We start from the raw sequence: 21847 nt of genomic DNA on the forward strand, positions 1-21847 counted from the left end.
TCCGGACCGTTTGTGCTGCTGGGAGCACACCGTTATTCCACCTCGCCAGACCGCGCACTCATTTGTTATTATTTAGCACTCACTGTTATGTTATTAAATTCTGTTATCCTTTGTACCGTGCTCTGCTTATTTTATACTGGGTCCTTCAAACGCTGGTCGGTTCTCCGCCCGCGTCCGACACATAACAGTAGTCTCTGGCCAATACATCACGGACCCAGCGGTAGCAGAGGCGGTACTGCGCCGGGAAGGCGGCAGCAGACGTCAGGAGTTATCCGGATCAGTTGCGGGTGCTCTCCGCCCGGATGGTGCGTGTCGGAGAACCCATTATTGAATAGTGATTTGAGCTCTCTTGCAGCCATGTGCCTGTGGCGTTGCCTTATCCGTGGGTTGTTGTGGAGTGTGAATAGCGACGGCTTTGCGTCACACTTCGACCGGATAAGAGGTAAAACGGGAGCTGCATGAGTGTGTCTTTAATGGGTGAACGCGCACGGTGGAGTTCTGTGGCACGGGTCGCTGTGCTTCCTGTTGTTACAGTTGTAGCCCCGTCTCCTCGGGTGAAGATAGCTACTGCGTCTGTTGTGTCAGCTCCGGCGTAATTTAGTTGAAGCACATTTTGGTTGTGTGTTACACGTAGCTGCGCACAGGGAAAGCAGCGTGAGTTGTTTTCTCGGTTACCAGAGGGGTTTTTTATTTTTAGCACTTTGGCTCCCCCTGCTGGTGACTGAGTCACATTACCGTTATAGCTCTTAAGGTGGAACAGGTGTGTTCCATTTGTTTGAGCTTAACGGTATGAGTCACTTATTAGTTTTGTGTTGGTTCATTTTTTGTGGGTGTTTTTTGAGTTGGTTTTTGTGTGGGATGTTTTACACTATTAGTGTTCTGGGGTCGTGACCTTGCAGGCTGTCTGGAGCATAGAAAGGACCCAGGTAACCTTATGTTAGTCTGTTAGTCTTTCTTTTTATTTCTTTTGGTTTCACCACCCAGGGTTTGATGGGACGGTCCTCTGGGGGGTGATGGGGGGGTAATTGGGTTGTTTTTTCTTTTTTCTTTGTTTTTTTTTGTTTTTGTTGTGCCCTCTCTTCTCCTCTGGCTCCAGCCGTGTGAGCCGTAGGTTGTCGGCGTTGCTGGAGTGGTGCAGTTTGGTTATGCTGGGCGTTTCCCAGGTAACCTCTGCACCTGGGAGGGGGGGTTCGGGGTGTTGTTTTTTTTGTTGATTCCCTGTTCCACCTCCGGCTTCAGCGCGCCTTTGAGCCGTATGCCATCGGCGTAGCTGAGGTTTGGGGCAGTGGAATATACCCGCAGCTGGTGGCTGGATTGGAAGTCGGAGGGGTGGCGCCGTTTTGTGCCGTCTGCCATTACCGCTGTTCCACTCCTCCCGGTTGACTTCTGGGGTATAGTCGTGGTTGGTGACACTGGGTGTACTTCCAGTTTCCACTGCGCCGAGGGGGTGGGGTTGGGGTTGTTTTGTTTGTATGTTTTTTTTTTCTTTTGTTTTTCCCCCCAGTTTCCGCCCTCAGGGTGTGACTGTGGTGTCCTCTGGGGGGAAAGGGCTGTGGGTCCATCTAGCCATAGACGGCCGGGCTGGGTCCATTAGTCATGAGGGGGGGCGTCTCCTGGGGTTTGATGGAACGGTCCTCTGGGAGGCGCTGGGAGTCCCCGTGGGTGACTTTGGATCCCAGAGGGACCTCGGCTGTGGTTATTACTCCTGGAGCTGGCGGGATGTCCTCTGGGGGGTGTTGGTCCCTACATGTCGTCCGGGGGGGGGGGGGGGGGGGGGGGTGTGTGTGTGTGTGTGTGTGTTAGCGTTTTTCTTTTGTTTGCAAGCTTAAGTTTGGGTTGTGTTTTTCTTTTCTCCTCTTCCCGGGGTTTGATGGGACGGTCCTCTGGGGAGGGGGGGGGGTGGTTTGGTTGTTTGTGTTTGTCTTTTTTGTTTTATGACTAAACAGACTTTAAACATGGTCGGACAAAGGCTGACCGCACAGGTTCAAGAACTCCTGGCCACACCTGTGCAAATTGAATGACAGAAACAAAGGCAAAGATGCAGTCAGAGGTGAAGACGTCAACAGTTCTGTTATATGAAGATTCAGTTGGAAGATGAATGCAGATACTGTTTCCAGCCATGGTCCCTGGAGGGGGGTGTTTTTCCTGGGCCAGGTTTGTGTGGTCGCCGGGAGGCTTCCCGTGAGGGTGGGGTGCTGTTGTGGCTGGGGTGCCTGGCGTGCCTGGCTGTCTTTTGTTTGTCTTCTGTTTTCTGTCTTCTGTTTTTCCTTCCAGGTGGCATGCATTCAGGACTGAGTGGCTGTGTGGCTGAGTTATCAGGACCTCACCCTGATCACCTGAAGCTTGTCATGAGCAGCTCGTCAGGACTCACAGCTGTGGTGCATCTTTATGGATTGGGGCATGGTTGCATTTAAGTCTGGAGTACACGGTGTGTATTTGCCAGAGACTCGACCTTGTGACCAGACGGGTGAGATTGTCGTCTAGATGCCATAGGTATTAAAGGCACTGCGCTGTGGTGGTTTGAATCATATTTGTCTAATAGATTACAATTTGTTCATGTAAATGGGGAATCTTCTTCACAGACTAAAGTTAATTATGGAGTTCCACAAGGTTCTGTGCTAGGACCAATTTTATTCACTTTATACATGCTTCCCTTAGGCAGTATTATTAGACGGTATTGCTTAAATTTTCATTGTTACGCAGATGATACCCAGCTTTATCTATCCATGAAGCCAGAGGACACACACCAATTAGCTAAACTGCAGGATTGTCTTGCAGACATGAAGACATGGATGACCTCTAATTTCCTGCTTTTAAACTCAGATAAATCTGAAGTTATTGTACTTGGCCCCACAAATCTTAGAAACATGGTGTCTAACCAGATCCTTACTCTGGATGGCATTACCCTGACCTCTATTAATACTGTGAGAATCTTGGAGTCATTTTTGATCAGGATATGTCATTCAAAGCGCATATTAAACAAATATGTAGGACTGCTTTTTGCATTTACGCAATATCTCTAAAATCAGAAAGGTCTTGTCTCAGAGTGATGCTGAAAAACTAATTCATGCATTTATTCCTCTAGGCTGGACTATTGTAATTCATTATTATCAGGTTGTCCTAAAAGTTCCCTAAAAAGCCTTCAGGTAATTCAAAATGCTGCAGCTAGAGTACTGACTGGGACTAGAAGGAGAGAGCATATCTCACCCATATTGGCCTCTCTTCATTGGCTTCCTGTTAATTCTAGAATAGAATTTAAAATTCTTCTTCTTACTTATAAGGTTTTGAATAATCAGGTCCCATCTTATCTTAGGGACCTCGTAGTACCATATCACCCAATAGAGCGCTTCGCTCTCAGACTGCAGGCTTACTTGTGGTTCCTAGGGTTTGTAAGAGTAGAATGGGAGGCAGAGCCTTCAGCTTTCAGGCTCCTCTCCTGTGGAACCAGCTCCCAATTCAGATCAGGGAGACAGACACCCTCTCTACTTTTAAGATTAGGCTTAAAACTTTCCTTTTGCTAAAGCTTATAGTTAGGGCTGGATCAGGTGACCCTAAACCATCCCTTAGTTATGCTGCTATAGACGTAGACTGCTGGGGGGTTCCCATGATGCACTGTTTCTTTCTCTTTTTGCTCTGTATGCACCACTCTGCATTTAATCATTAGTGATCGATCTCTGCTCCCCTCCACAGCATGTCTTTTTCCTGGTTCTCTCCCTCAGCCCCAACCAGTCCCAGCAGAAGAGTGCCCCTCCCTGAGCCTGGTTCTGCTGGAGGTTTCTTCCTGTTAAAAGGGAGTTTTTTCCTTCCCACTGTAGCCAAGTGCTTGCTCACAGGGGGTCGTTTTGACCGTTGGGGTTTTACATAATTATTGTATGACCTTGCCTTACAATATAAAGCGCCTTGGGGCAACTGTTTGTTGTGATTTGGCGCTATATAAAAAAAATTGATTGATTGATTGATTGATTGATTGATAGAGAGCCATCTCATCATCATGGATGCAGAGACCGTACCAGGTTTGATGCCATGGTCTGTGAAAGAGGAGGGGGTGAGGTCTCACGCTCGTCAGCACACTTCCTGAGGTACTTTAGGTTTTGTGACTAACATGAGTACAGTCAGTAAATGTGGTGTCCCTCACACCTTATTATATTGAGCTGTTGTGTTAGTCGTTTAATCAGCTTCCACTGCAGTGGAGAATTGAACCTTTGCTACTTCTTCTTCATTCTATGCCATAATCTCCTTGCACTGGCCCTTAGGTCCTGCATTTGACTTACTATATGAAATCCAAGACATAGTCAGTGGCTTGGTTGTATGTGCAGCAAACTGAGCCTCAGTTGGACGAGGGGAGTTGTCCATTAACACCGTTAATAGGCATGCACATAACTGGTGTGTCTGCATGCTTAGAAATAAATGATGCGCAGCAGAAAACATGCAGGGAAGTACTTCTCAGAAGGAAAGCGACAGCAAACGCTTATTGGAAAATCATTTCCCTCTGTTTTCTGCTGTACAACATTTATAAGTTTCGGATTCATGAGTATCTGAGCACCAGTTATGCGCACGCCTGTCGGTTAAGTGAAGATTACATGGCATCAATCCCCAATTGATGAGTTTTAGTGGCCTTGACCAAGGTGCTGAAACTCAAAAGCCTGACATCGACTCCAGTGAAGCATTATAAGTGTTTTTTTTTTTTTTTTTTTGTAGATAAAGCTTGTGCATTATTTCAGCCTGAGCTGCGTTGGTCTGTCTATGCCTTTAAGAGCAGCACTGTCAGATTCCCTCAGGAGTGATGCTGCAGTGAAGATGAGATTCAGAGGGGAAAAAAGTGGGTCATGTGTTCATCGGTGAAAATCTCTCAAGGGGGGAACCACGAAGCCAAGAGGGACACTATCTCCACTGCTGCAAAATACGAGGGCTGTCCGTAAAGTATAGGTCCTTTTTATTTTGTTCAAAAACTATATGGATTTCATTCATATGTTTTTACGTCAGACATGCTTGCACCCTCGTGCGCATGCGTGAGTTTTTCCATGCCTGTCGGTGACGTCATTCGCCTGTGAGCACTCCTTGTGGGAGGAGTCGTCCAGCCCCTCGTCGGAATTCCTTTGTCTGAGAAGTTGCTGAGCGACTGGTGCTTTGTTTGATCAAAATTTTTTCTAAACCTGTGAGACACATCGAAGTGGACATGGTTCGAAAAATTAAGCTGGTTTTCAGTGAAAATTTTAACAGCTGATGAGAGATTTGAGGTGATTCTGTCGCTTTTAAGGACTTTTCACGGTGCGAGACGTCGCGCTGCGCTCTCAGGCAGCGTCATCAGCCTGTTTCAAGCTTAAAACCTCCACATTTCAGGCTCTATTGATCCAGAACGTCGTGAGACAACAGAGAAGTTTCAGATGAAGTCGGTTTCAGCATTTTATCCGGATATTCCACTGTTAAAGGAGATTTTTTTAATGAAAGACGTGTGGACGGGTCCGCGCGTCGGGACGCAGCCGACGCGGCGCGGCGGCACAGCAAAAACACCTCCGTGTTGATAACCATTTGTAAAATCCAGGCGGCTTTTGATGGCTTTCAGTGGAGTGAGTATATGAGAAATTGTTTATCAGCTGGAGATGTTCCAACTTGTCCTCAAGGCTTCCAACAGAGGTGTTTTTCCTGTGGCGGAGCGTCGCGGCGGCTGTGAGCCGACGCTGCAATCCGCCTGCACGTCTTTCATTAAAAAAAATCTCCTTTAATAGTGGAATATCCGGATAAAATGCTGAAACCGACTTCTTCTGAAACTTCTCTGTTCTCTCACGACGTCCTGGATCAATAAAGCCTGAAATGTGGAGGTTTTAAGCTTGAAACAGGCTGATGACGCCGCCTGAGAGCGCTGCGCGACGTCTCGCACCGTGAAAAGTCCTTAAAGCGACAGAATCACCTCAAAATCTCTCATCAGCTGTTAAAATTTTCACTGAAGACCAGCTTAATTTTTCGAACCGTGTCCACTTCGATGTGTCTCACAGGTTTAGAAAAAATTTTGATCAAACAAAGCGCCAGTCTCTCAGCAACTTCTCAGACAAAGGAATTCCGACGAGGGGCTGGACGACTCCTCCCACAAGGAGTGCTCACAGGCGAATGACGTCACCGACAGGCGTGGAAAAACTCACGCATGCGCACGAGGGTTCAAGCATGTCTGACGTAAAAACATATGAATGAAATCCATATAGTTTTAGAAAAAAATAAAAAGGACCTATATTTTACGGACAGACCTCGTATATATAGGGTCATGGCTGTACTAAAGCCGAGTGCTCGTTTATTAACAGTGTGATGTAACATGTTACACTAGATAATTGTTTAATATGTGGCGTGCTCGTGGAAATTTTTACTATGAGTTCATTTGTTTCCTAAAACAAAAAGCATTCCTTTAGACTGAAAACTATAATTTGGGGGACTTCAAATATTATGATCATCTCCCTTTAAATAACCAATTGATTGTTAATTTTCTGCTGAATGAAATGATTTGCTAATTGATGAATTGATGAATTGACAAATCATTAAGGTAATAAATTACACTTTTTACCAGCGGCCATCCATCCATTTTCTCAACCTGCTTATTCCAGTTAATACCAGTGTACATTTGGCTAAAGGTTTTTCATAGGCTTTATGAGCACCTAAATATGACAACACTTAAAATGTGGGTATTTCGCATGCAGTTGCAATAGCTGAAGTACACTCAACAAAATATAAACGCAACACTTTTGGTTTTGCTCCCATTTTGTATGAGATGAACTCAAAGATCTAAAACTTTTTCCACATACACAATATCACCATTTCCCTCAAATATTGTTCACAAACCAGTCTAAATCTGTGATAGTGAACACTTCTCCTTTGCTGAGATAATCCATCCCACCTCACAGGTGTGCCATATCAAGATGCTGATTAGACACCATGATTAGTGTACAGGTGTGCCTTAGACTGCCCACAATAAAAGGCCACTCTGAAAGGTGCAGTTTTGTTTTATTGGGGGGGGATACCAGTCAGTATCTGGTGTGACCACCATTTGCCTCATGCAGTGCAACACATCTCCTTCGCATAGAGTTGATCAGGTTGCCAATTGTGGCCTGTGGAATGTTGGTCCACTCCTCTTCAATGGCTGTGCGAAGTTGCTGGATATTGTCAGGAACTGGTACACGCTGTCGTATATGCCGGTCCAGAGCATCCCAAACATGCTCAATGGGTGACATGTCCGGTGAGTATGCCGGCCATGCAAGAACTGGGACATTTTCAGCTTCCAAGAATTGTGTACAGATCCTTGTAACATGGGGCCGTGCATTATCCTGCTGCAACATGAGGTGATGTTCTTGGATGTGGCACAACAATGGGCCTCAGGATCTCGTCACGGTATCTCTGTGCATTCAAAATGCCATCAATAAAATGCACCTGTGTTCTTCGTCCATAACAGACGTCTGCCCATACCATAACCCCACCGCCACCATGGGCCACTCGATCCACAACATTGACATCAGAAAACCACTCACCCACACGACGCCACACACCATCTGCCGTGGACAGTGTGAACCGGGATTCATCCGTGAAGAGAACACCTCTCCAACGTGCCAAACGCCAGCGAATGTGAGCATTTGCCCACTCAAGTCGGTTACGATGACGAACTGGAGTCAGGTCGAGACCCCGATGAGGACGACGAGCATGCAGATGAGCTTCCCTGAGACGGTTTCTGAGAGTTTGTGCAGAAATTCTTTGGTTATGCAAACCGATTGTTTCAGCAGCTGTCCGAGTGGCTGGTCTCAGACGATCTTGGAGGTGAACATGCTGGATGTGGAGGTCCTGGGCTGGTGTGGTTACATGTGGTCTGCAGTTGTGAGGCTGGTTGGATGTACTGCCAAATTCTCTGAAACGCCTTTGGAGACAGCTTATGGTAGAGAAATGAACATTCAATACACGAGCAACAGCTCTGGTTGACATTCCTGCTGTCAGCATGCCAATTGCACGCTCCCTCAAATCTTGCGACATCTGTGGCATTGTGCTGTGTGATAAAACTGCACCTTTCAGAGTGGCCTTTTATTGTGCGCAGTCTAAGGCACACCTGTGCACTAATCATAGTGTCTAATCAGCATCTTGGTATGGCACACCTGTGGGATGGATTATCTCAGCAAAGGAGAAGTGCTCACTATCACAGATTTAGACTGGTTTGTGAACAATGTTTGAGGGAAATGGTGATATTGTGTATGTGGAAAAAGTTTTAGATCTTTGAGTTCATCTTATACAAAATGGGAGCAAAACCAAAAGTGTTGCGTTTATATTTTTGTTGAGTGTATATTGCAGAATTTTGGAAGTTGCAGTAGCAATAAAACCTACAACTATTCATTTGTTTACATAATTAAGCCTTTAATTATTTTTAATAATTCATTTCTGGAATATCAAATCAAAAATAGTTTAAAAATTACCCTCAATTATTCAGAAATCAAAGATGGGATTAAAATGAATTGTACTGGCTAGTGCAGCAGATAACAGAATGCTTACATAGGAATCTTTCAAATGGTGAAACATGCACCAAATTCAGTGCAAATACAACCCCTGGCAAAAATTATGGAATCACCGGCCTCGGAGGATGTTCGACTTCAGTTGTTTAATTTTGTAGAAAAAAAGCAGATCACAGACATGACACAAAACTAAAGTCATTTCAATGGCAACTTTTGGCTTTAAGAAACACTATAAGAAATCAAGAAAAAAAGATTGTGGCAGTCAGTAACGGTTACTTTTTTAGACCAAGCAGAGGAAAAAAATATGGAATCACTCAATTCTGAGGAAAAAATTATGGAATCACCCTGTAAATTTTCATCCCCAAAACTAACACCTGCATCATATCAGATCTGCTCGTTAGTCTGCATCTAAAAAGGAGTGAACACACCTTGGAGAGCTGTTGCACCAAGTGGACTGACATGAATCATGGCTCCAACACGAGAGATGTCAATTGAAACAAAGGAGAGGATTATCAAACTCTTAAAAGAGAGTAAATCATCACGCAATGTTGCAAAAGATGTTGGTTGTTCACAGTCAGCTGTGTCTAAACTCTGGACCAAATACAAACAACATGGGAAGGTTGTTAAAGGCAAACATACTGGTAGACCAAGGAAGACATCAAAGCGTCAAGACAGAAAACTTAAAGCAATATGTCTCAAAAATCGAAAAATGTACAACAAAACAAATGAGGAACAAATGGGAGGAAACTGGACTCAACGTCTGTGACCGAACTGTAAGAAACCGCCTAAAGGAAATGGGATTTACATACAGAAAAGCTAAACGAAAGGCATCATTAACACCTAAACAGAAAAAAACAAGGTTACAATGGGCTAAGGAAAAGCAATTGTGGACTGTGGATGATTGGATGAAAGTCATATTCAGTGATGAATCTCGAATCTGCATTGGGTATGGTGATGATGCTGGAACTTTTGTTTGGTGCCTTTCCAATGAGATTTATAAAGATGACTGCCTGAAGAGAAAATGTAAATTTCCACAGTCATTGATGTTATGGAGCTGCATGTCAGGTAAAGGCACTGGGGAGATGGCTGTCATTACATCATCAATAAATGCACAAGTTTATGTTGATATTTTGGACAATTGAAAGGATGTTTGGGGATGATGAAATCATTTTTCAAGATGATAATGCATCTTGCCATAGAGCAAAAACTGCAAAAACATTCCTTGCAAAAAGACACATAGGGTCACTGTCAATGAGCAGATCTGATTTGATGCAGGTGTTAATTTGGGGGATGAAAATTTACAGGGTGATTCCATAATTTTTTCCTCAGAATTGAGTGATTCCATATTTTTTTCCTCTGCTTGGTCTAAAAAAGTAACCGTTACTGACTGCCACAATCTTTTTTTCTTGATTTCTTATAGTGTTTCTTAAAGCCACAAAGTTGCCATTTGAAATGACTTTAGTTTTGTGTCATGTCTGTGATCTGCTTTTTTTCTACAAAATTAAACAACTGAATGAACATCCTCTGAGGCCGGTGATTCCATAATTTTTGCCAGGGGTTGTACTCCTTAGACATTACTCTTTTTAAAAACTGACTGGCTACTTGAATTTTCAATAGGCAGTCAGGTAGGCGTCAATTGAAGAATTACACGGGTTAAAATTTAAAGATGCTCCAGTTGTATTGAAAACTATACCACATTTTTTGTCTGATCATAACTATTCCATAAAATTATAGTTTGGACTATTTATGACAGTGTTATGGGGTAAAAACAGCAAGAATGGTGAGAAAGGTCAATTTCATTTTGTGCAGGGGTCAAAAGTTACAGTTGTTCCAGTTTTGGTAAAAAGTGGTGCAAATTATTGGTTGAGCTAATAGGATCAATAAATGGAATAGTTTTGACTGTGTTGAGTGTTTGGTCTGCAAAGTAAAGGTTAAACAATGTCGATGTCCGTTGGATTCTAAGACGTGACATACACTCAACAAAAATATAAACGCAACACTTTTGGTTTTGCTCCCATTTTGTATGAGATGAACTCAAACATCTAAAACTTTTTCCACATACACAATATCACCATTTCCCTCAAATATTGTTCACAAACCAGTCTAAATCTGTGATAGTGAGCACTTCTCCTTTGCTGAGATAATCCATCCCACCTCACAGGTGTGCCATATCAAGATGCTGATTAGACACCATGATTAGTGCACAGGTGTGCCTTAGACTGTCCACAATAAAAGGCCACTCTGAAAGGTGCAGTTTTATCACACAGCACAATGCCACAGATGTCGCAAGATTTGAGGGAGCGTGCAATTGGCATGCTGACAGCAGGAATGTCAACCAGAGCTGTTGCTCGTGTATTGAATGTTCATTTCTCTACCATAAGCCGTCTCCAAAGGCGTTTCAGAGAATTTGGCAGTACATCCAACCAGCCTCACAACCGCAGACCACGTGTAACCACACCAGCCCAGGACCTCCACATCCAGCATGTTCACCTCCAAGATCGTCTGAGACCAGCCACTCGGACAGCTGCTGAAACAATCAGTTTGCATAACCAAAGAATTTCTGCACAAACTGTCAGAAACCGTCTCACGGAAGCTCATCTGCATGCTCGTCGTCCTCATCGGGGTCTCGACCTGACTCCAGTTCGTCATCGTAACCGACTTGAGTGGGCAAATGCTCACATTCGCTGGCGTTTGGCACGTTGGAGAGATGTTCTCTTCATGGATGAATCCCGGTTCACACTGTCCAGGGCAGATGGCAGACAGCGTGTGTGGCGTCGTGTGGGTGAGAGGTTTTCTGATGTCAATGTTGTGGAACAAGTGGCCCATGGTGGCGGTGGGGTTATGGTATGGACAGGCGTCTATTATGGATGAAGAACACCGGTGCATTTTATTGATGGCATTTTGAATGCACAGAGATACCGTGACGAGATCCTGAGGCCCATTGTTGTGCCACATCCAAGAACATCACCTCATGTTGCAGCAGGATAATGCATGGCCCCATGTTGCAAAGGATCTGTATACAATTCTTGGAAGCTGAAAAATGTCCCAGTTCTTGCATGGCCGGCATACTCACCGGACATGTCACCCATTGAGCATGTTTGGGATGCTCTGGACCGGCGTATACAACAGCGTGTACCAGTTCCTGCCAATATCCAGCAACTTCGCACAGCCATTGAAGAGGAGTGGACCAACATTCCACAGGCCACAATTGACAACCTGATCAACTCTATGCGAAGGAGATGTGTTGCACTGCATGAGGCAAATGGTGGTCACACCAGATACTGACTGGTATCCCCCCCAATAAAACAAAACTGCACCTTTCAGAGTGGCCTTTTATTGTGGACAGTCTAAGACACACCTGTGCACTAATCATGGTGTCTAATCAGCATCTTGATATGGCACACCTGTGAGGTGGGATGGATTATCTCAGCAAAGGAGAAGTGCTCACTATCACAGATTTAGACTGGTTTGTGAACAATATTTGAGGGAAATGGTGATATTGTGTATGTGGAAAAAGTTTTAGATCTTTGAGTTCATCTCATACAAAATGGGTGCAAAACCAAAAGTGTTGCGTTTATATTTTTTCAAATTCTTAAAATTCACAGACTTGGTTCATTTTCAAACAGTACAAATCGTGTATAAAGCAATAAACAATTTACTTCCAGCAAATATTAAAAATATGTTTTTTAACAGATCAGGGGATTGCAGTCTGAGGGGGAAATTTAATTTAAAGCATCAGTGGGCACGAACAACATTAAAATGTTTCTGTATTTCTGTCTGTGGGGTGATGATGTGGAACAGATTGGGAGTGGGGCTCAAGCAATGTCCAAGCATGAACCAGTTCAAACAGCGGTACAAAAATATGTTTTTTTTCTAGGTATAGGGAGGAGGAAAGGTAATGAGGGTTAGGGTGTTTTTGTTTTTTGCTTCGGCTTGTAAATATATAGTATTTTGTATGTAAGTAGGTATGTGTAGGTGTATATTTATGTTTGTGTATATACACTCAACAAAAATATAAACGCAACACTTTTGGTTTTGCTCACATTTTGTATGAGATGAACTCAAAGATCTAAAACTTTTTCCACATACACAATATCACCATTTCTCTCAAATATTGTTCACAAACCAGTCTAAATCTGTGATAGTGAGCACTTCTCCTTTGCTGAGATAATCCATCCCACCTCACAGGTGTGCCATACCAAGATGCTGATTAGACACCTTGATTAGTGCACAGGTGTGCCTTAGACTGCCCATAATAAAAGGCCACTCTGAAAGGTGCAGTTTTATCACACAGCACAATGCCACAGATGTCGCAAGATTTGAGGGAGCGTGCAATTGGCATGCTGACAGCAGGAATGTCAACCAGAGCTGTTGCTCGTGTATTGAATGTTCATGTCTCTACCATAAGCCGTCTCCAAAGTCGTTTCAGAGAATTTGGCAGTACATCCAACCAGCCTCACAACCGCATACCACGTGTAACCACACCAGCCCAGGACCTCCACATCCAGCATGTTCACCTCCAAGATCATCTGAGACCAGCCATTCGGACAGCTGCTGAAACAATCGGTTTGCATAACCAAAGAATTTCTGCACAAACTGTCAGAAACCGTCTCAGGGAAGCTCATCTGCATGCTAGTCGTCCTCATCGGGGTCTCGACCTGACTCCAGTTCGTCATCGTAACCGACTTGAGTGGACAAATGCTCACATTCGCTGGCGTTTGGCACGTTGGAGAGGTGTTCTCTTCACGGATGATGCGAAGGAGATGTGTTGCACTGCATGAGGCAAATGGTGGTCACACCAGATACTGACTGGTATCCCCCCCAATAAAACAAAACTGCACCTTTCAGAGTGGCCTTTTATTATGGACAGTCTAAGGCACACCTGTGCACTAATCATGGTGTCTAATCAGCATCTTGGTATGGCACACCTGTGAGGTGGGATGGATTATCTCAGCAAAGGAGAAGTGCTCACTATCACAGATTTAGACTGGTTTGTGAATAATATTTGAGGGAAATGGTGATATTGTGTATGTGGAAAAAGTTTTAGATCTTTGAGTTCATCTCATACAAAATGGGAGCAAAACCAAAAGTGTTGCGTTTAGATTTTTGTTGAGTATATATATTGATATCGGTTTAGGTGTGTAGGAATCTATGTGTATATGTGGCAAAGGGTATTACTGGTTGTGGGGAAGAAGGGGTAGGGATAAATAAGCTGATGCTTCACCCTACCCCTTTTCAGACATGTTGGGTACACAGTAGGAACTTTTTTGTTGTTGTCTTTATCTTGTAATTGTTGTTGTATCAAATGTTCGAAATAAATAGTTTTCATTCATTCATTTTTGTTGAGTGTATGAAAAGACTTGCAGCCTAAACTGTCTGTGCCTTCAGTTGGTTTGTTCTTTGTCTCTTCGGCTGAAGCGTGAGGATGTTTCCTGTTAAACAGATTGTCTGGCGTTTGGTTGACACAGCTGTTGTCGTGCTGCTTTTATCCAGGTCCTGTCTGTTTGCTTCATTCCTGTATTGTTGGTCACCATTGTCTCAGTGAGGTGGAAACAAAAAGTCCATAAAGCTGCTTCCTGCATCTTAGATCATTTTCAGTGTGTTACTAGGAATGAGCTGAATAGTGAAGGAATAATGTAGCTGTTGAAATATATTTGTATCATGTTTTTGTAGCATGTACATCAGATTAGGGCTACATCTAACAGTGTTTATTTTAGTAATGTGTAGATTATTTTCTGATTAGTCCATTAATACTTAAGTTACCAATAAGTAATAACCTTGCCTTCTGCTATTCATCTTTCAAACCTTTGTTCAAGTATTATTAGGGGAGGTGATGGTCTAGTGGTTAAGGTGTTGGGCTTGAGTCCAGAAGATCATGGGTTCAAATCCCCGCCTGACTGGAAAATCACTAAGGGCCCTTGGGCAAGGCCTTTAATCCCCTATTGCTCCCGGTGTGTAGTGAGCGCATTGTATGGCAGCACCCTGACATCGGGGTGAATGTGAGGCATGATTGTAAAGCGCTTTGAGCGTCTGATGCAGATGGAAAAGCGCTATATAAATGCAGTCCATTTACCATTTATTTCCTTAAAAAATATTATTTTACAAATAAAAAGATTTGACAAGTGGCAAGTATTAAACAGCATTAATATGAGAAAAAATATGTAAAGAAAAAAACATCTTTGCATCTTCTTGAGACACAAAATCGCTTTTTGAAATACATATTCAAGTTCTTTGAACAAAGTGAGAGAAAGTTGTCAAAGCATCTGACAAGCATAAAATATTTGACCCCGACCAATACATCAATTATCCATTAGTTGTTTGGCCCATAAAATGGTGAAAATATTGATCATTATTTTCCTAAACCAAAGACAACATCCTCAAATGTCTTGGTTTTTGATAGAAGAAACCAAAACATATTCACATTTAAGGAGATGAAACCAGAATTTGAATAAAGAATTAGAATTAAAAAAAAATTTAATTAATTAATCAATGACCAAAATAGTTGGTGATTCATTTAATAATCGGTTAACTCAAGAATTGTTACAGCTCCAGTAAACTTTATTTAAATTTTTTTTTTTTTTGTCATTCAAGTTTTTATTAATTTGAGCTCCAGTAAAGGTTTTTTAATCATTCAGGTTTTAATTAATTTTAGCTCCAATAAACTTGACGTGTGCAAGTGAGAATTATGCCAGAGCTGATTAGTTGTGGATCTTTAATTTGAGCTTGCACCCACAGCTTGAAACAAACAAATTTGTAAGGTTGTGTGTGTCTTTATTGCTTAGAAAGTGATTTTCTACATCCTTTTTTCCAGTCGTTTTATTCTGTTGTAATCCATCAGCTTTTAGTCGGGGTCAAAGGGCTTCGCTGTTTATAAACACAGCGATTATTGTGGTTTATCCCAATACAACTGGCAGATGGTTAAAGCGATCAGGCTAATATTGATAAGACGCTACAAACATGTTTTGATGTCACAGCGGGTGGATTATTGTTCACATTCACAAATTCTCATACACCCTCCTGTAAAAAGATTTGTTCTGCTGGTGGACTGTGGCTCTGTGGACTGCAACCTTGTTGCATGACATATTTGACTTTATGTGTTTTTTTTGTTTGACTTTTTGGGTACAACACAAATCTCTAGTCCTGGAGCTGCACCATGAGATTATAAGAATATATTTATATATTATATATCAAATCAAATCAATTTTATTTATATAGCGCCAAATCACAACAAACAGTTGCCCCAAGGCACTTTATATTGTAAGGCAAAGCCATACAATAATTACAGAAAAACCCCAACTGTCAAAACGACCCCCTGTGAGCAAGCACTTGGCGACAGTGGGAAGGAAAAACTCCCTTTTAACAGGAAGAAACCTCCAGCAGAACCAGGCTCAGGGAGGGGCAGTCTTCTGCTGGGACTGGTTGGGGCTGAGGGAGAGAACCAGGAAAAAGACATGCTGTGGAGGGGAGCAGAGATCAATCACTAATGATTAAATGCAGAGTGGTGCATACAGAGCAAAAAGAGAAAGAAACACTCAGTGCATCATGGGAACCCTCCAGCAGTCTAAGTCTATAGCAGCATAACTAAGGGATGGTTCAGGTTCACCTGATCCAGCCCTAACTATAAGCTTTAGCAAAAAGGAAAGTTTTAAGCCTAATCTTAAAAGTAGAGAGGGTGTCTGTCTCCCTGATCCGAATTGGGAGCTGGTTCCAGAGGAGAGGAGCCTGAAAGCTGAAGGCTCTGCCTCCCATTCTACTCTTACAAACCCTAGGAACTACAAGTAAGCCTGCAGTCTGAGAGCGAAGCGCTCTATTGGGGTGATATGTACTATGAGGTCCCTAAGATAAGATGGGACCTGATTATTCAAAACCTTATAAGTAAGAAGAAGAATTTTAAATTCTATTCTAGAATTAACAGGAAGCCAATGAAGAGAGGCCAATATGGGTAAGATATGCTCTCTCCTTCTAGTCCCAGTCAGTACTCTAGCTGCAGCATTTTGAATTAACTGAAGGCTTTTCAGGGAACTTTTAGGACAACCTGATAATAATGAATTACAATAGTCCAGCCTAGAGGAAATAAATGCATGAATTAGTTTTTCAGCATCACTCTGAGGCAAGACCTTTCTAATTTTAGAGATATTGCGCAAATGCAAAAAAGCAGTCCTACATATTTGTTTAATATGCGCATTGAATGACATATCCTGATCAAAAATGACTCCAAGATTTCTCACAGTATTACTAGAGGTCAGGGTAATACCATCCAGAGTAAGGATCTGGTTAGACACCATGTTTCTAAGATTTGTGGGGCCAAGTACAATAACTTCAGTTTTATCTGAGTTTAAAAGCAGGAAATTAGAGGTCATCCATGTCTTTATGTCTGTAAGACAATCCTGCAGTTTAGCTAATTGGTGTGTCCTCTGGCTTCATGGATAGATAAAGCTGAGTATCATCTGCGTAACAATGAAAATTTAAGCAATGCTGTCTAATAATACTGCCTAAGGGAAGCATGTATAAAGTGAATAAAATTGGTCCTAGCACAGAACCTTGTGGAACTCCATAATTAACCTTAGTCTGTGAAGAAGATTCCCCATTTACATGAACAAATTGTAATCTATTTGATAAATATGATTCAAACCACCGCAGCGCAGTGCCTTTAATACCTATGGCATGCTCTAATCTCTGTAATAAACCTGTATTTACCTATATATAGACAATAGATTTTGGTACATGAAATTCATGAAATGTTTTCTGGTTGTGTGGAACTATTTACAGTTTTTCTCAATCGCTTTGGTGCATTTCTCACAACAGTATTAAACTTTGCACAACAGTTAGTGCAACCTCCACAACATTTAGTCGTTTGAGCACAACCTAGTGGCAGTTTCATGTTCATTTCATCAAAGTGCACATGCTTTTGGACATGTTGCAATTGAGTGCATACAACTCTGCAGTTTGGTCACTTTTAACTTGTTTTTGTCATGTTCATCAAAATAAACTATTCTTGTCCTCTAATTTCCTGCTTTTAAACTCAGATAAAACTGAAGTTATTGTACTTGGCCCCACAAATCTTAGAAACATGGTGTCTAACCAGATCCTTACTCTGGATGGCATTACCCTGACCTCTAGTAATACTCTGAGAAATCTTGGAGTCATTTTTGATCAGGATATGTCATTCAAAGCGCATATTAAACAAATATGTAGGACTGCTTTTTTGCATTTACGCAATATCTCTAAAATCAGAAAGGTCTTGTCTCAGAGTGATGCTGAAAAACTAATTCATGCATTTATTTCCTCTAGGCTGGACTATTGTAATTCATTATTATCAGGTTGTCCTAAAACTTCCCTAAAAAGCCTTCAGTTAATTCAAAATGCTGCAGCTAGAGTACTGACGGGGACTAGAAGGGAGAGAAATTGTGATATTGTGTATGTGGAAAAAGTTTTAGATCTTTGAGTTCATCTCATACAAAATGGGAGCAATACCAAAAGTGTTGTGTTTATATTTTTGTTGAGTGTATAAATAAATAAATAAATAAATAAATAAATAAATATATATATATATATATATATATATATATATATATATATACACACGAGGTCTGTTAGAAAATAATCCAACCTTTTTATTTTTTGCAAAAACTATATGGATTTGAATCATGTGTGATTGCATCAGCCAAGCTTGAACCTTCGTGCGCATGTGTGAGTTTTTTCACGCCTGTCGGTTGCGTCATTTTCCTGTGAGCACGCCTTGTGGGAGGAGTGGTCCAGCCTCCTCGGCGGATTTTCATTGTCAGGAAATTGGCTGAGCGACTGCTGCTTTACTGCATCAAAATTTTTTCAGAAACTGTGAGAGACAGCCAGGTGGAAACCATTTGGAAAATTCAAATGGCTTTCGGTGAAGATGTTATGGGGATCACACAGATTAAGGAGCATTACAACCGGATTAAAGACGGCCCACAGCGGCTGAGGGCGCGCCGCGCTCCGAGCGGCCATCGACAGGCTGAAATGACCAGATCATTTCCAAACTGAATGCTGTGTTGATCCGGGACGTCGTGTGACTACTACAGAAATGGCAGAAGAGGTGGCCATACCACTTTTTCGGCACATTCCACTGTTACAGGAGTTTTTGGCATATTCAGTGTCTTGTATAATTTTACTTTAGTTTTCAAAATGCCATAAATGGTATATAATGCAGCCTTGAGCATTTTCAAGTAAAAATACCAAAATGTAACTTTTTATTTCGCATTAGGAAACACTTCCAGAGTGAACTGTCACAATGAAAACATGTTCAAGCCATTTGACTTGATTGTTCAAAGATGCTGGTGTCAGGACTTGACATTTTGACATCACTGACCCTTTCATTGAAATAAATACTTGCTTTTGAAGAATGAACTACCCATTTTGAGCAAGTGACTTGCTTTTGAGGGATGGACAACCTATTTTGATCAAGTGACTCACTTTTGCAGGTTTTCTGCTATGTTTTGCAGCTTGCACTAATTGTTTTGAGAAACGCCTTAGCAGTGGTGCAAATGTAAATTGTGTGGTGAGAAATGCACCAAAGCGACTGAGAAAAACTATAAAAGGCTGTCTCCACAATGCAGCAGGGGCGGATCTATAGTCAATCTGTGAAGCAAAATACAGACTCTCTTCTCATTGTTTTTTAAAAACACAGTTTTTCAATACAGGCAATCTTCTAATTCTGCATGCAGCAGCATTCATCACTCAGCCTTTGTTTATGCACGTTTCCCATATTTTATCAAACCTTTGGCCAGTGGTTGGAGGGGGGGTGGGGTGCAAACTCCCCAACACTCCCCAACCCCGCCCACAATTGCCACTGAGCAGGTCATATGTAGGGTTTTATTTAACAGGATTACTTAAACTATGAACCATAATGCTTAAATGGACTGCATTTATATAGTACTTTTCCATCTGCATCAGAAGCTCAAAGCACTTTACAGTGATGCCTCACATTCACCCACACTCACATGCAAGGCGCTCACTACACACCAAGAGCAACTAGAGGATTAAAGACCTTGTCCAAGGGCCCTTAGTGATTTTCCAGTCTGGCTGGGTTTTGAACTGAGGATCCTCTGGTCAACGCTTAACCACTAAACCATCACCTCTCTTAGAACTGATGGTCGTTATCTCATTCTCTAAGGGAATGAGATGGTGATCCAATAAGTAACATCACTAACATTTTGAGATAGGAAATTTTGAATAGTTTTGGTTAATTCCTGCAAAACCAAAGTGCGTATCTTCATTAAAATTTTGGATATACACAGTAAAATTACCAGTGTAAAACTAACACTGACAGTGTTAAATAGAGTAGGACCGTATGTACACTGGCAGTGTTAATTCAGCACTGGTGATTTTACTCTGTATGTGTCAACAACTTATCCACAGATGCACTTTAGTGTGGAGCCTCATAATCATCCCGATTTGGTGGATTTGAAGAATGATCAGTATCTTTTGGTGGGGGGGTGGACTTCCAGAATCCATATTTGGATTTGGATTATTTTAACAAAATGAAAGTAAATTATTCCTTTTAATAAGTTTGACCATGAGGATTAAATGCTCACTTCTGAGAAAGAGGAACAAGGCATTTGCCCTTTTTAAAAAATTGATGAATCATTTAAATGATGAATTACTTATTAAAATAGTTGACTTCATTAGGTACCTTAATCGCAGTGGGCGGAGCTTAACTCACAGGGAAAATTGTATCACGAGTCTTTTAAATCATTCTCATTTCCTTTTGTTTCCAAATTGCATGAAGGCTTTTTGCTCGTTCAGCCGGTCTGATTTCTGTAACCTCAGTATTTATTTATTTATTTTAACAGAGATTATGAATGATGTCATCAAGAAGGTGAAGAAGAAGGGAGAATGGAAGGTAAGCACACGGTACAGTCAAAGTAAAATTAAATAAATAAATAAGAAAGAAGAAGAGCAGGAGCCATAAGTATTTGAACACCCTGTGATTTTGCAAGTTCTCCCACTTAGAAGTCATGGAGGGGTCTGAAATTTTCATCTTAGGTGCATGTTCACTGCGAGAGACATAATGTAAAAAAAATCCAGAAATCACAATGTATGATTTTTTTAATAATTTATTTGTATGTTACTGCTGCAAATAAGTATTTGAACACCTGTGAAAATCAATGTTAATATTTGGTACAGTAGCCTTTGTTTGCAATTGCAGAGGTCATATGTTTCCTGTAGTTTTTCACCAGGTTTTCACACACTGCAGCAGGGATTTTGGTCCACTCCTCCATACAGATCTTCTCCAAATCTTTCAGGTTTGGAGTTTCAGCTCCATCCAAAGATTTTCTATTGAGTTCAGGTCTGGAGACTAGCCAGGCCACTCCAGGACCTTGAAATGCTTCTTACGGAGCCACTCCTTAGTTGCCCTGGCTGTGTGTTTGGGGTCATTGTCATGCTGGAAGACCCAGTCATGACCCATCTTCAATGCTCTTACTGAGGGAAGGAGGTTATTTGCCAAAATCTTGCAATACATGACCCCATCCATCCTCCCATCAATACGGTGTAGTCGTCCTGTCCCCTTTGCAGAAGAGCACCCCCAGAGTATGATGTTTCCACCCCCATGCTTCGTGGTTGGGATGGTTTTCTTGGGGTTGTTCTCATCCTCTAAACATGGTAAGTGGAGTTGATTCCAAAAAGCTCTATTCTGGTCTCATCTGACCACATGACCCTCTCCCATGCCTCCTCTGGATCATCCAGGTGGTCACTGGTGAACTTCAAACGGGCCTGGACATGTGCTGGCTTGAGCAGGTGGACCTTGCTGCCCTGCAGGATTTTAAACCATGACAGCATCATGTGTTACTAATGTAATCTTTGTGACTGTGGTCCCAGCTCTCTTCAGGTCATTGACCAGGTCCTCCTGTGTAGTTCTGAGCTTTTTCAGAATCATCCTTACCCCACAAAGTGAGATCTTGCATGGAATCCCAGACCGAGGGAGATTGACAGTCATCTTGTGTTTCTTCTACTTTCTAATAAATAATCATAACAGTTGTTGTCTTCTACCAAGCTGTTTGCCTGTTGTCCTGTAGTCCATCCCAGCCTTGTGCAGGTCTACAGTTTTGTCCCTGGCGTCCTTAGACAGCTCTTTGGTCTTGGCTATGGTGGACAGGTTGGAGTGTGATTGATCAAGTGTGTGAACAGGTGTCTTTTATACAGGTAACAAGTTCAAACAGGTGCAGTTAATACAGGTAAAGAGTGCAGAATAAGAGGGCTTCTTAAAGAAAAATTAACAGGTCTGTGTGAGTCAGAATTCTTGCTGGTTGGTAGGGGTTCAAATACTTATTTGCAGCAGTAACATACAAATAAATTATTAAAACATTGTGATTTCCGGATGTTTTTTTTTTTTAGATTAT

The 21847-nt window shown here is 42.0% G+C and overlaps 1 protein-coding gene across 3 annotated transcripts in view; it reads left to right on the forward strand.

The window, feature by feature from the left end:
• stxbp1a (syntaxin binding protein 1a) overlaps nt 1-21847 on the forward strand; it is a 79833-nt gene that overhangs the window by 15773 nt on the left and 42213 nt on the right. For all 3 annotated transcript variants that reach the window (XM_034192626.1, XM_034192627.1, XM_034192625.1), the window contains exon 3: nt 20300-20349. In XM_034192626.1, coding sequence (XP_034048517.1) covers nt 20300-20349 — 50 coding nt within the window. The remainder of the gene's footprint in view (nt 1-20299; nt 20350-21847) is intronic.

Source organism: Thalassophryne amazonica, chromosome 17, assembly GCF_902500255.1.
Source record: "Thalassophryne amazonica chromosome 17, fThaAma1.1, whole genome shotgun sequence".
NCBI classification, from domain to species: Eukaryota; Metazoa; Chordata; class Actinopteri; order Batrachoidiformes; family Batrachoididae; genus Thalassophryne; species Thalassophryne amazonica.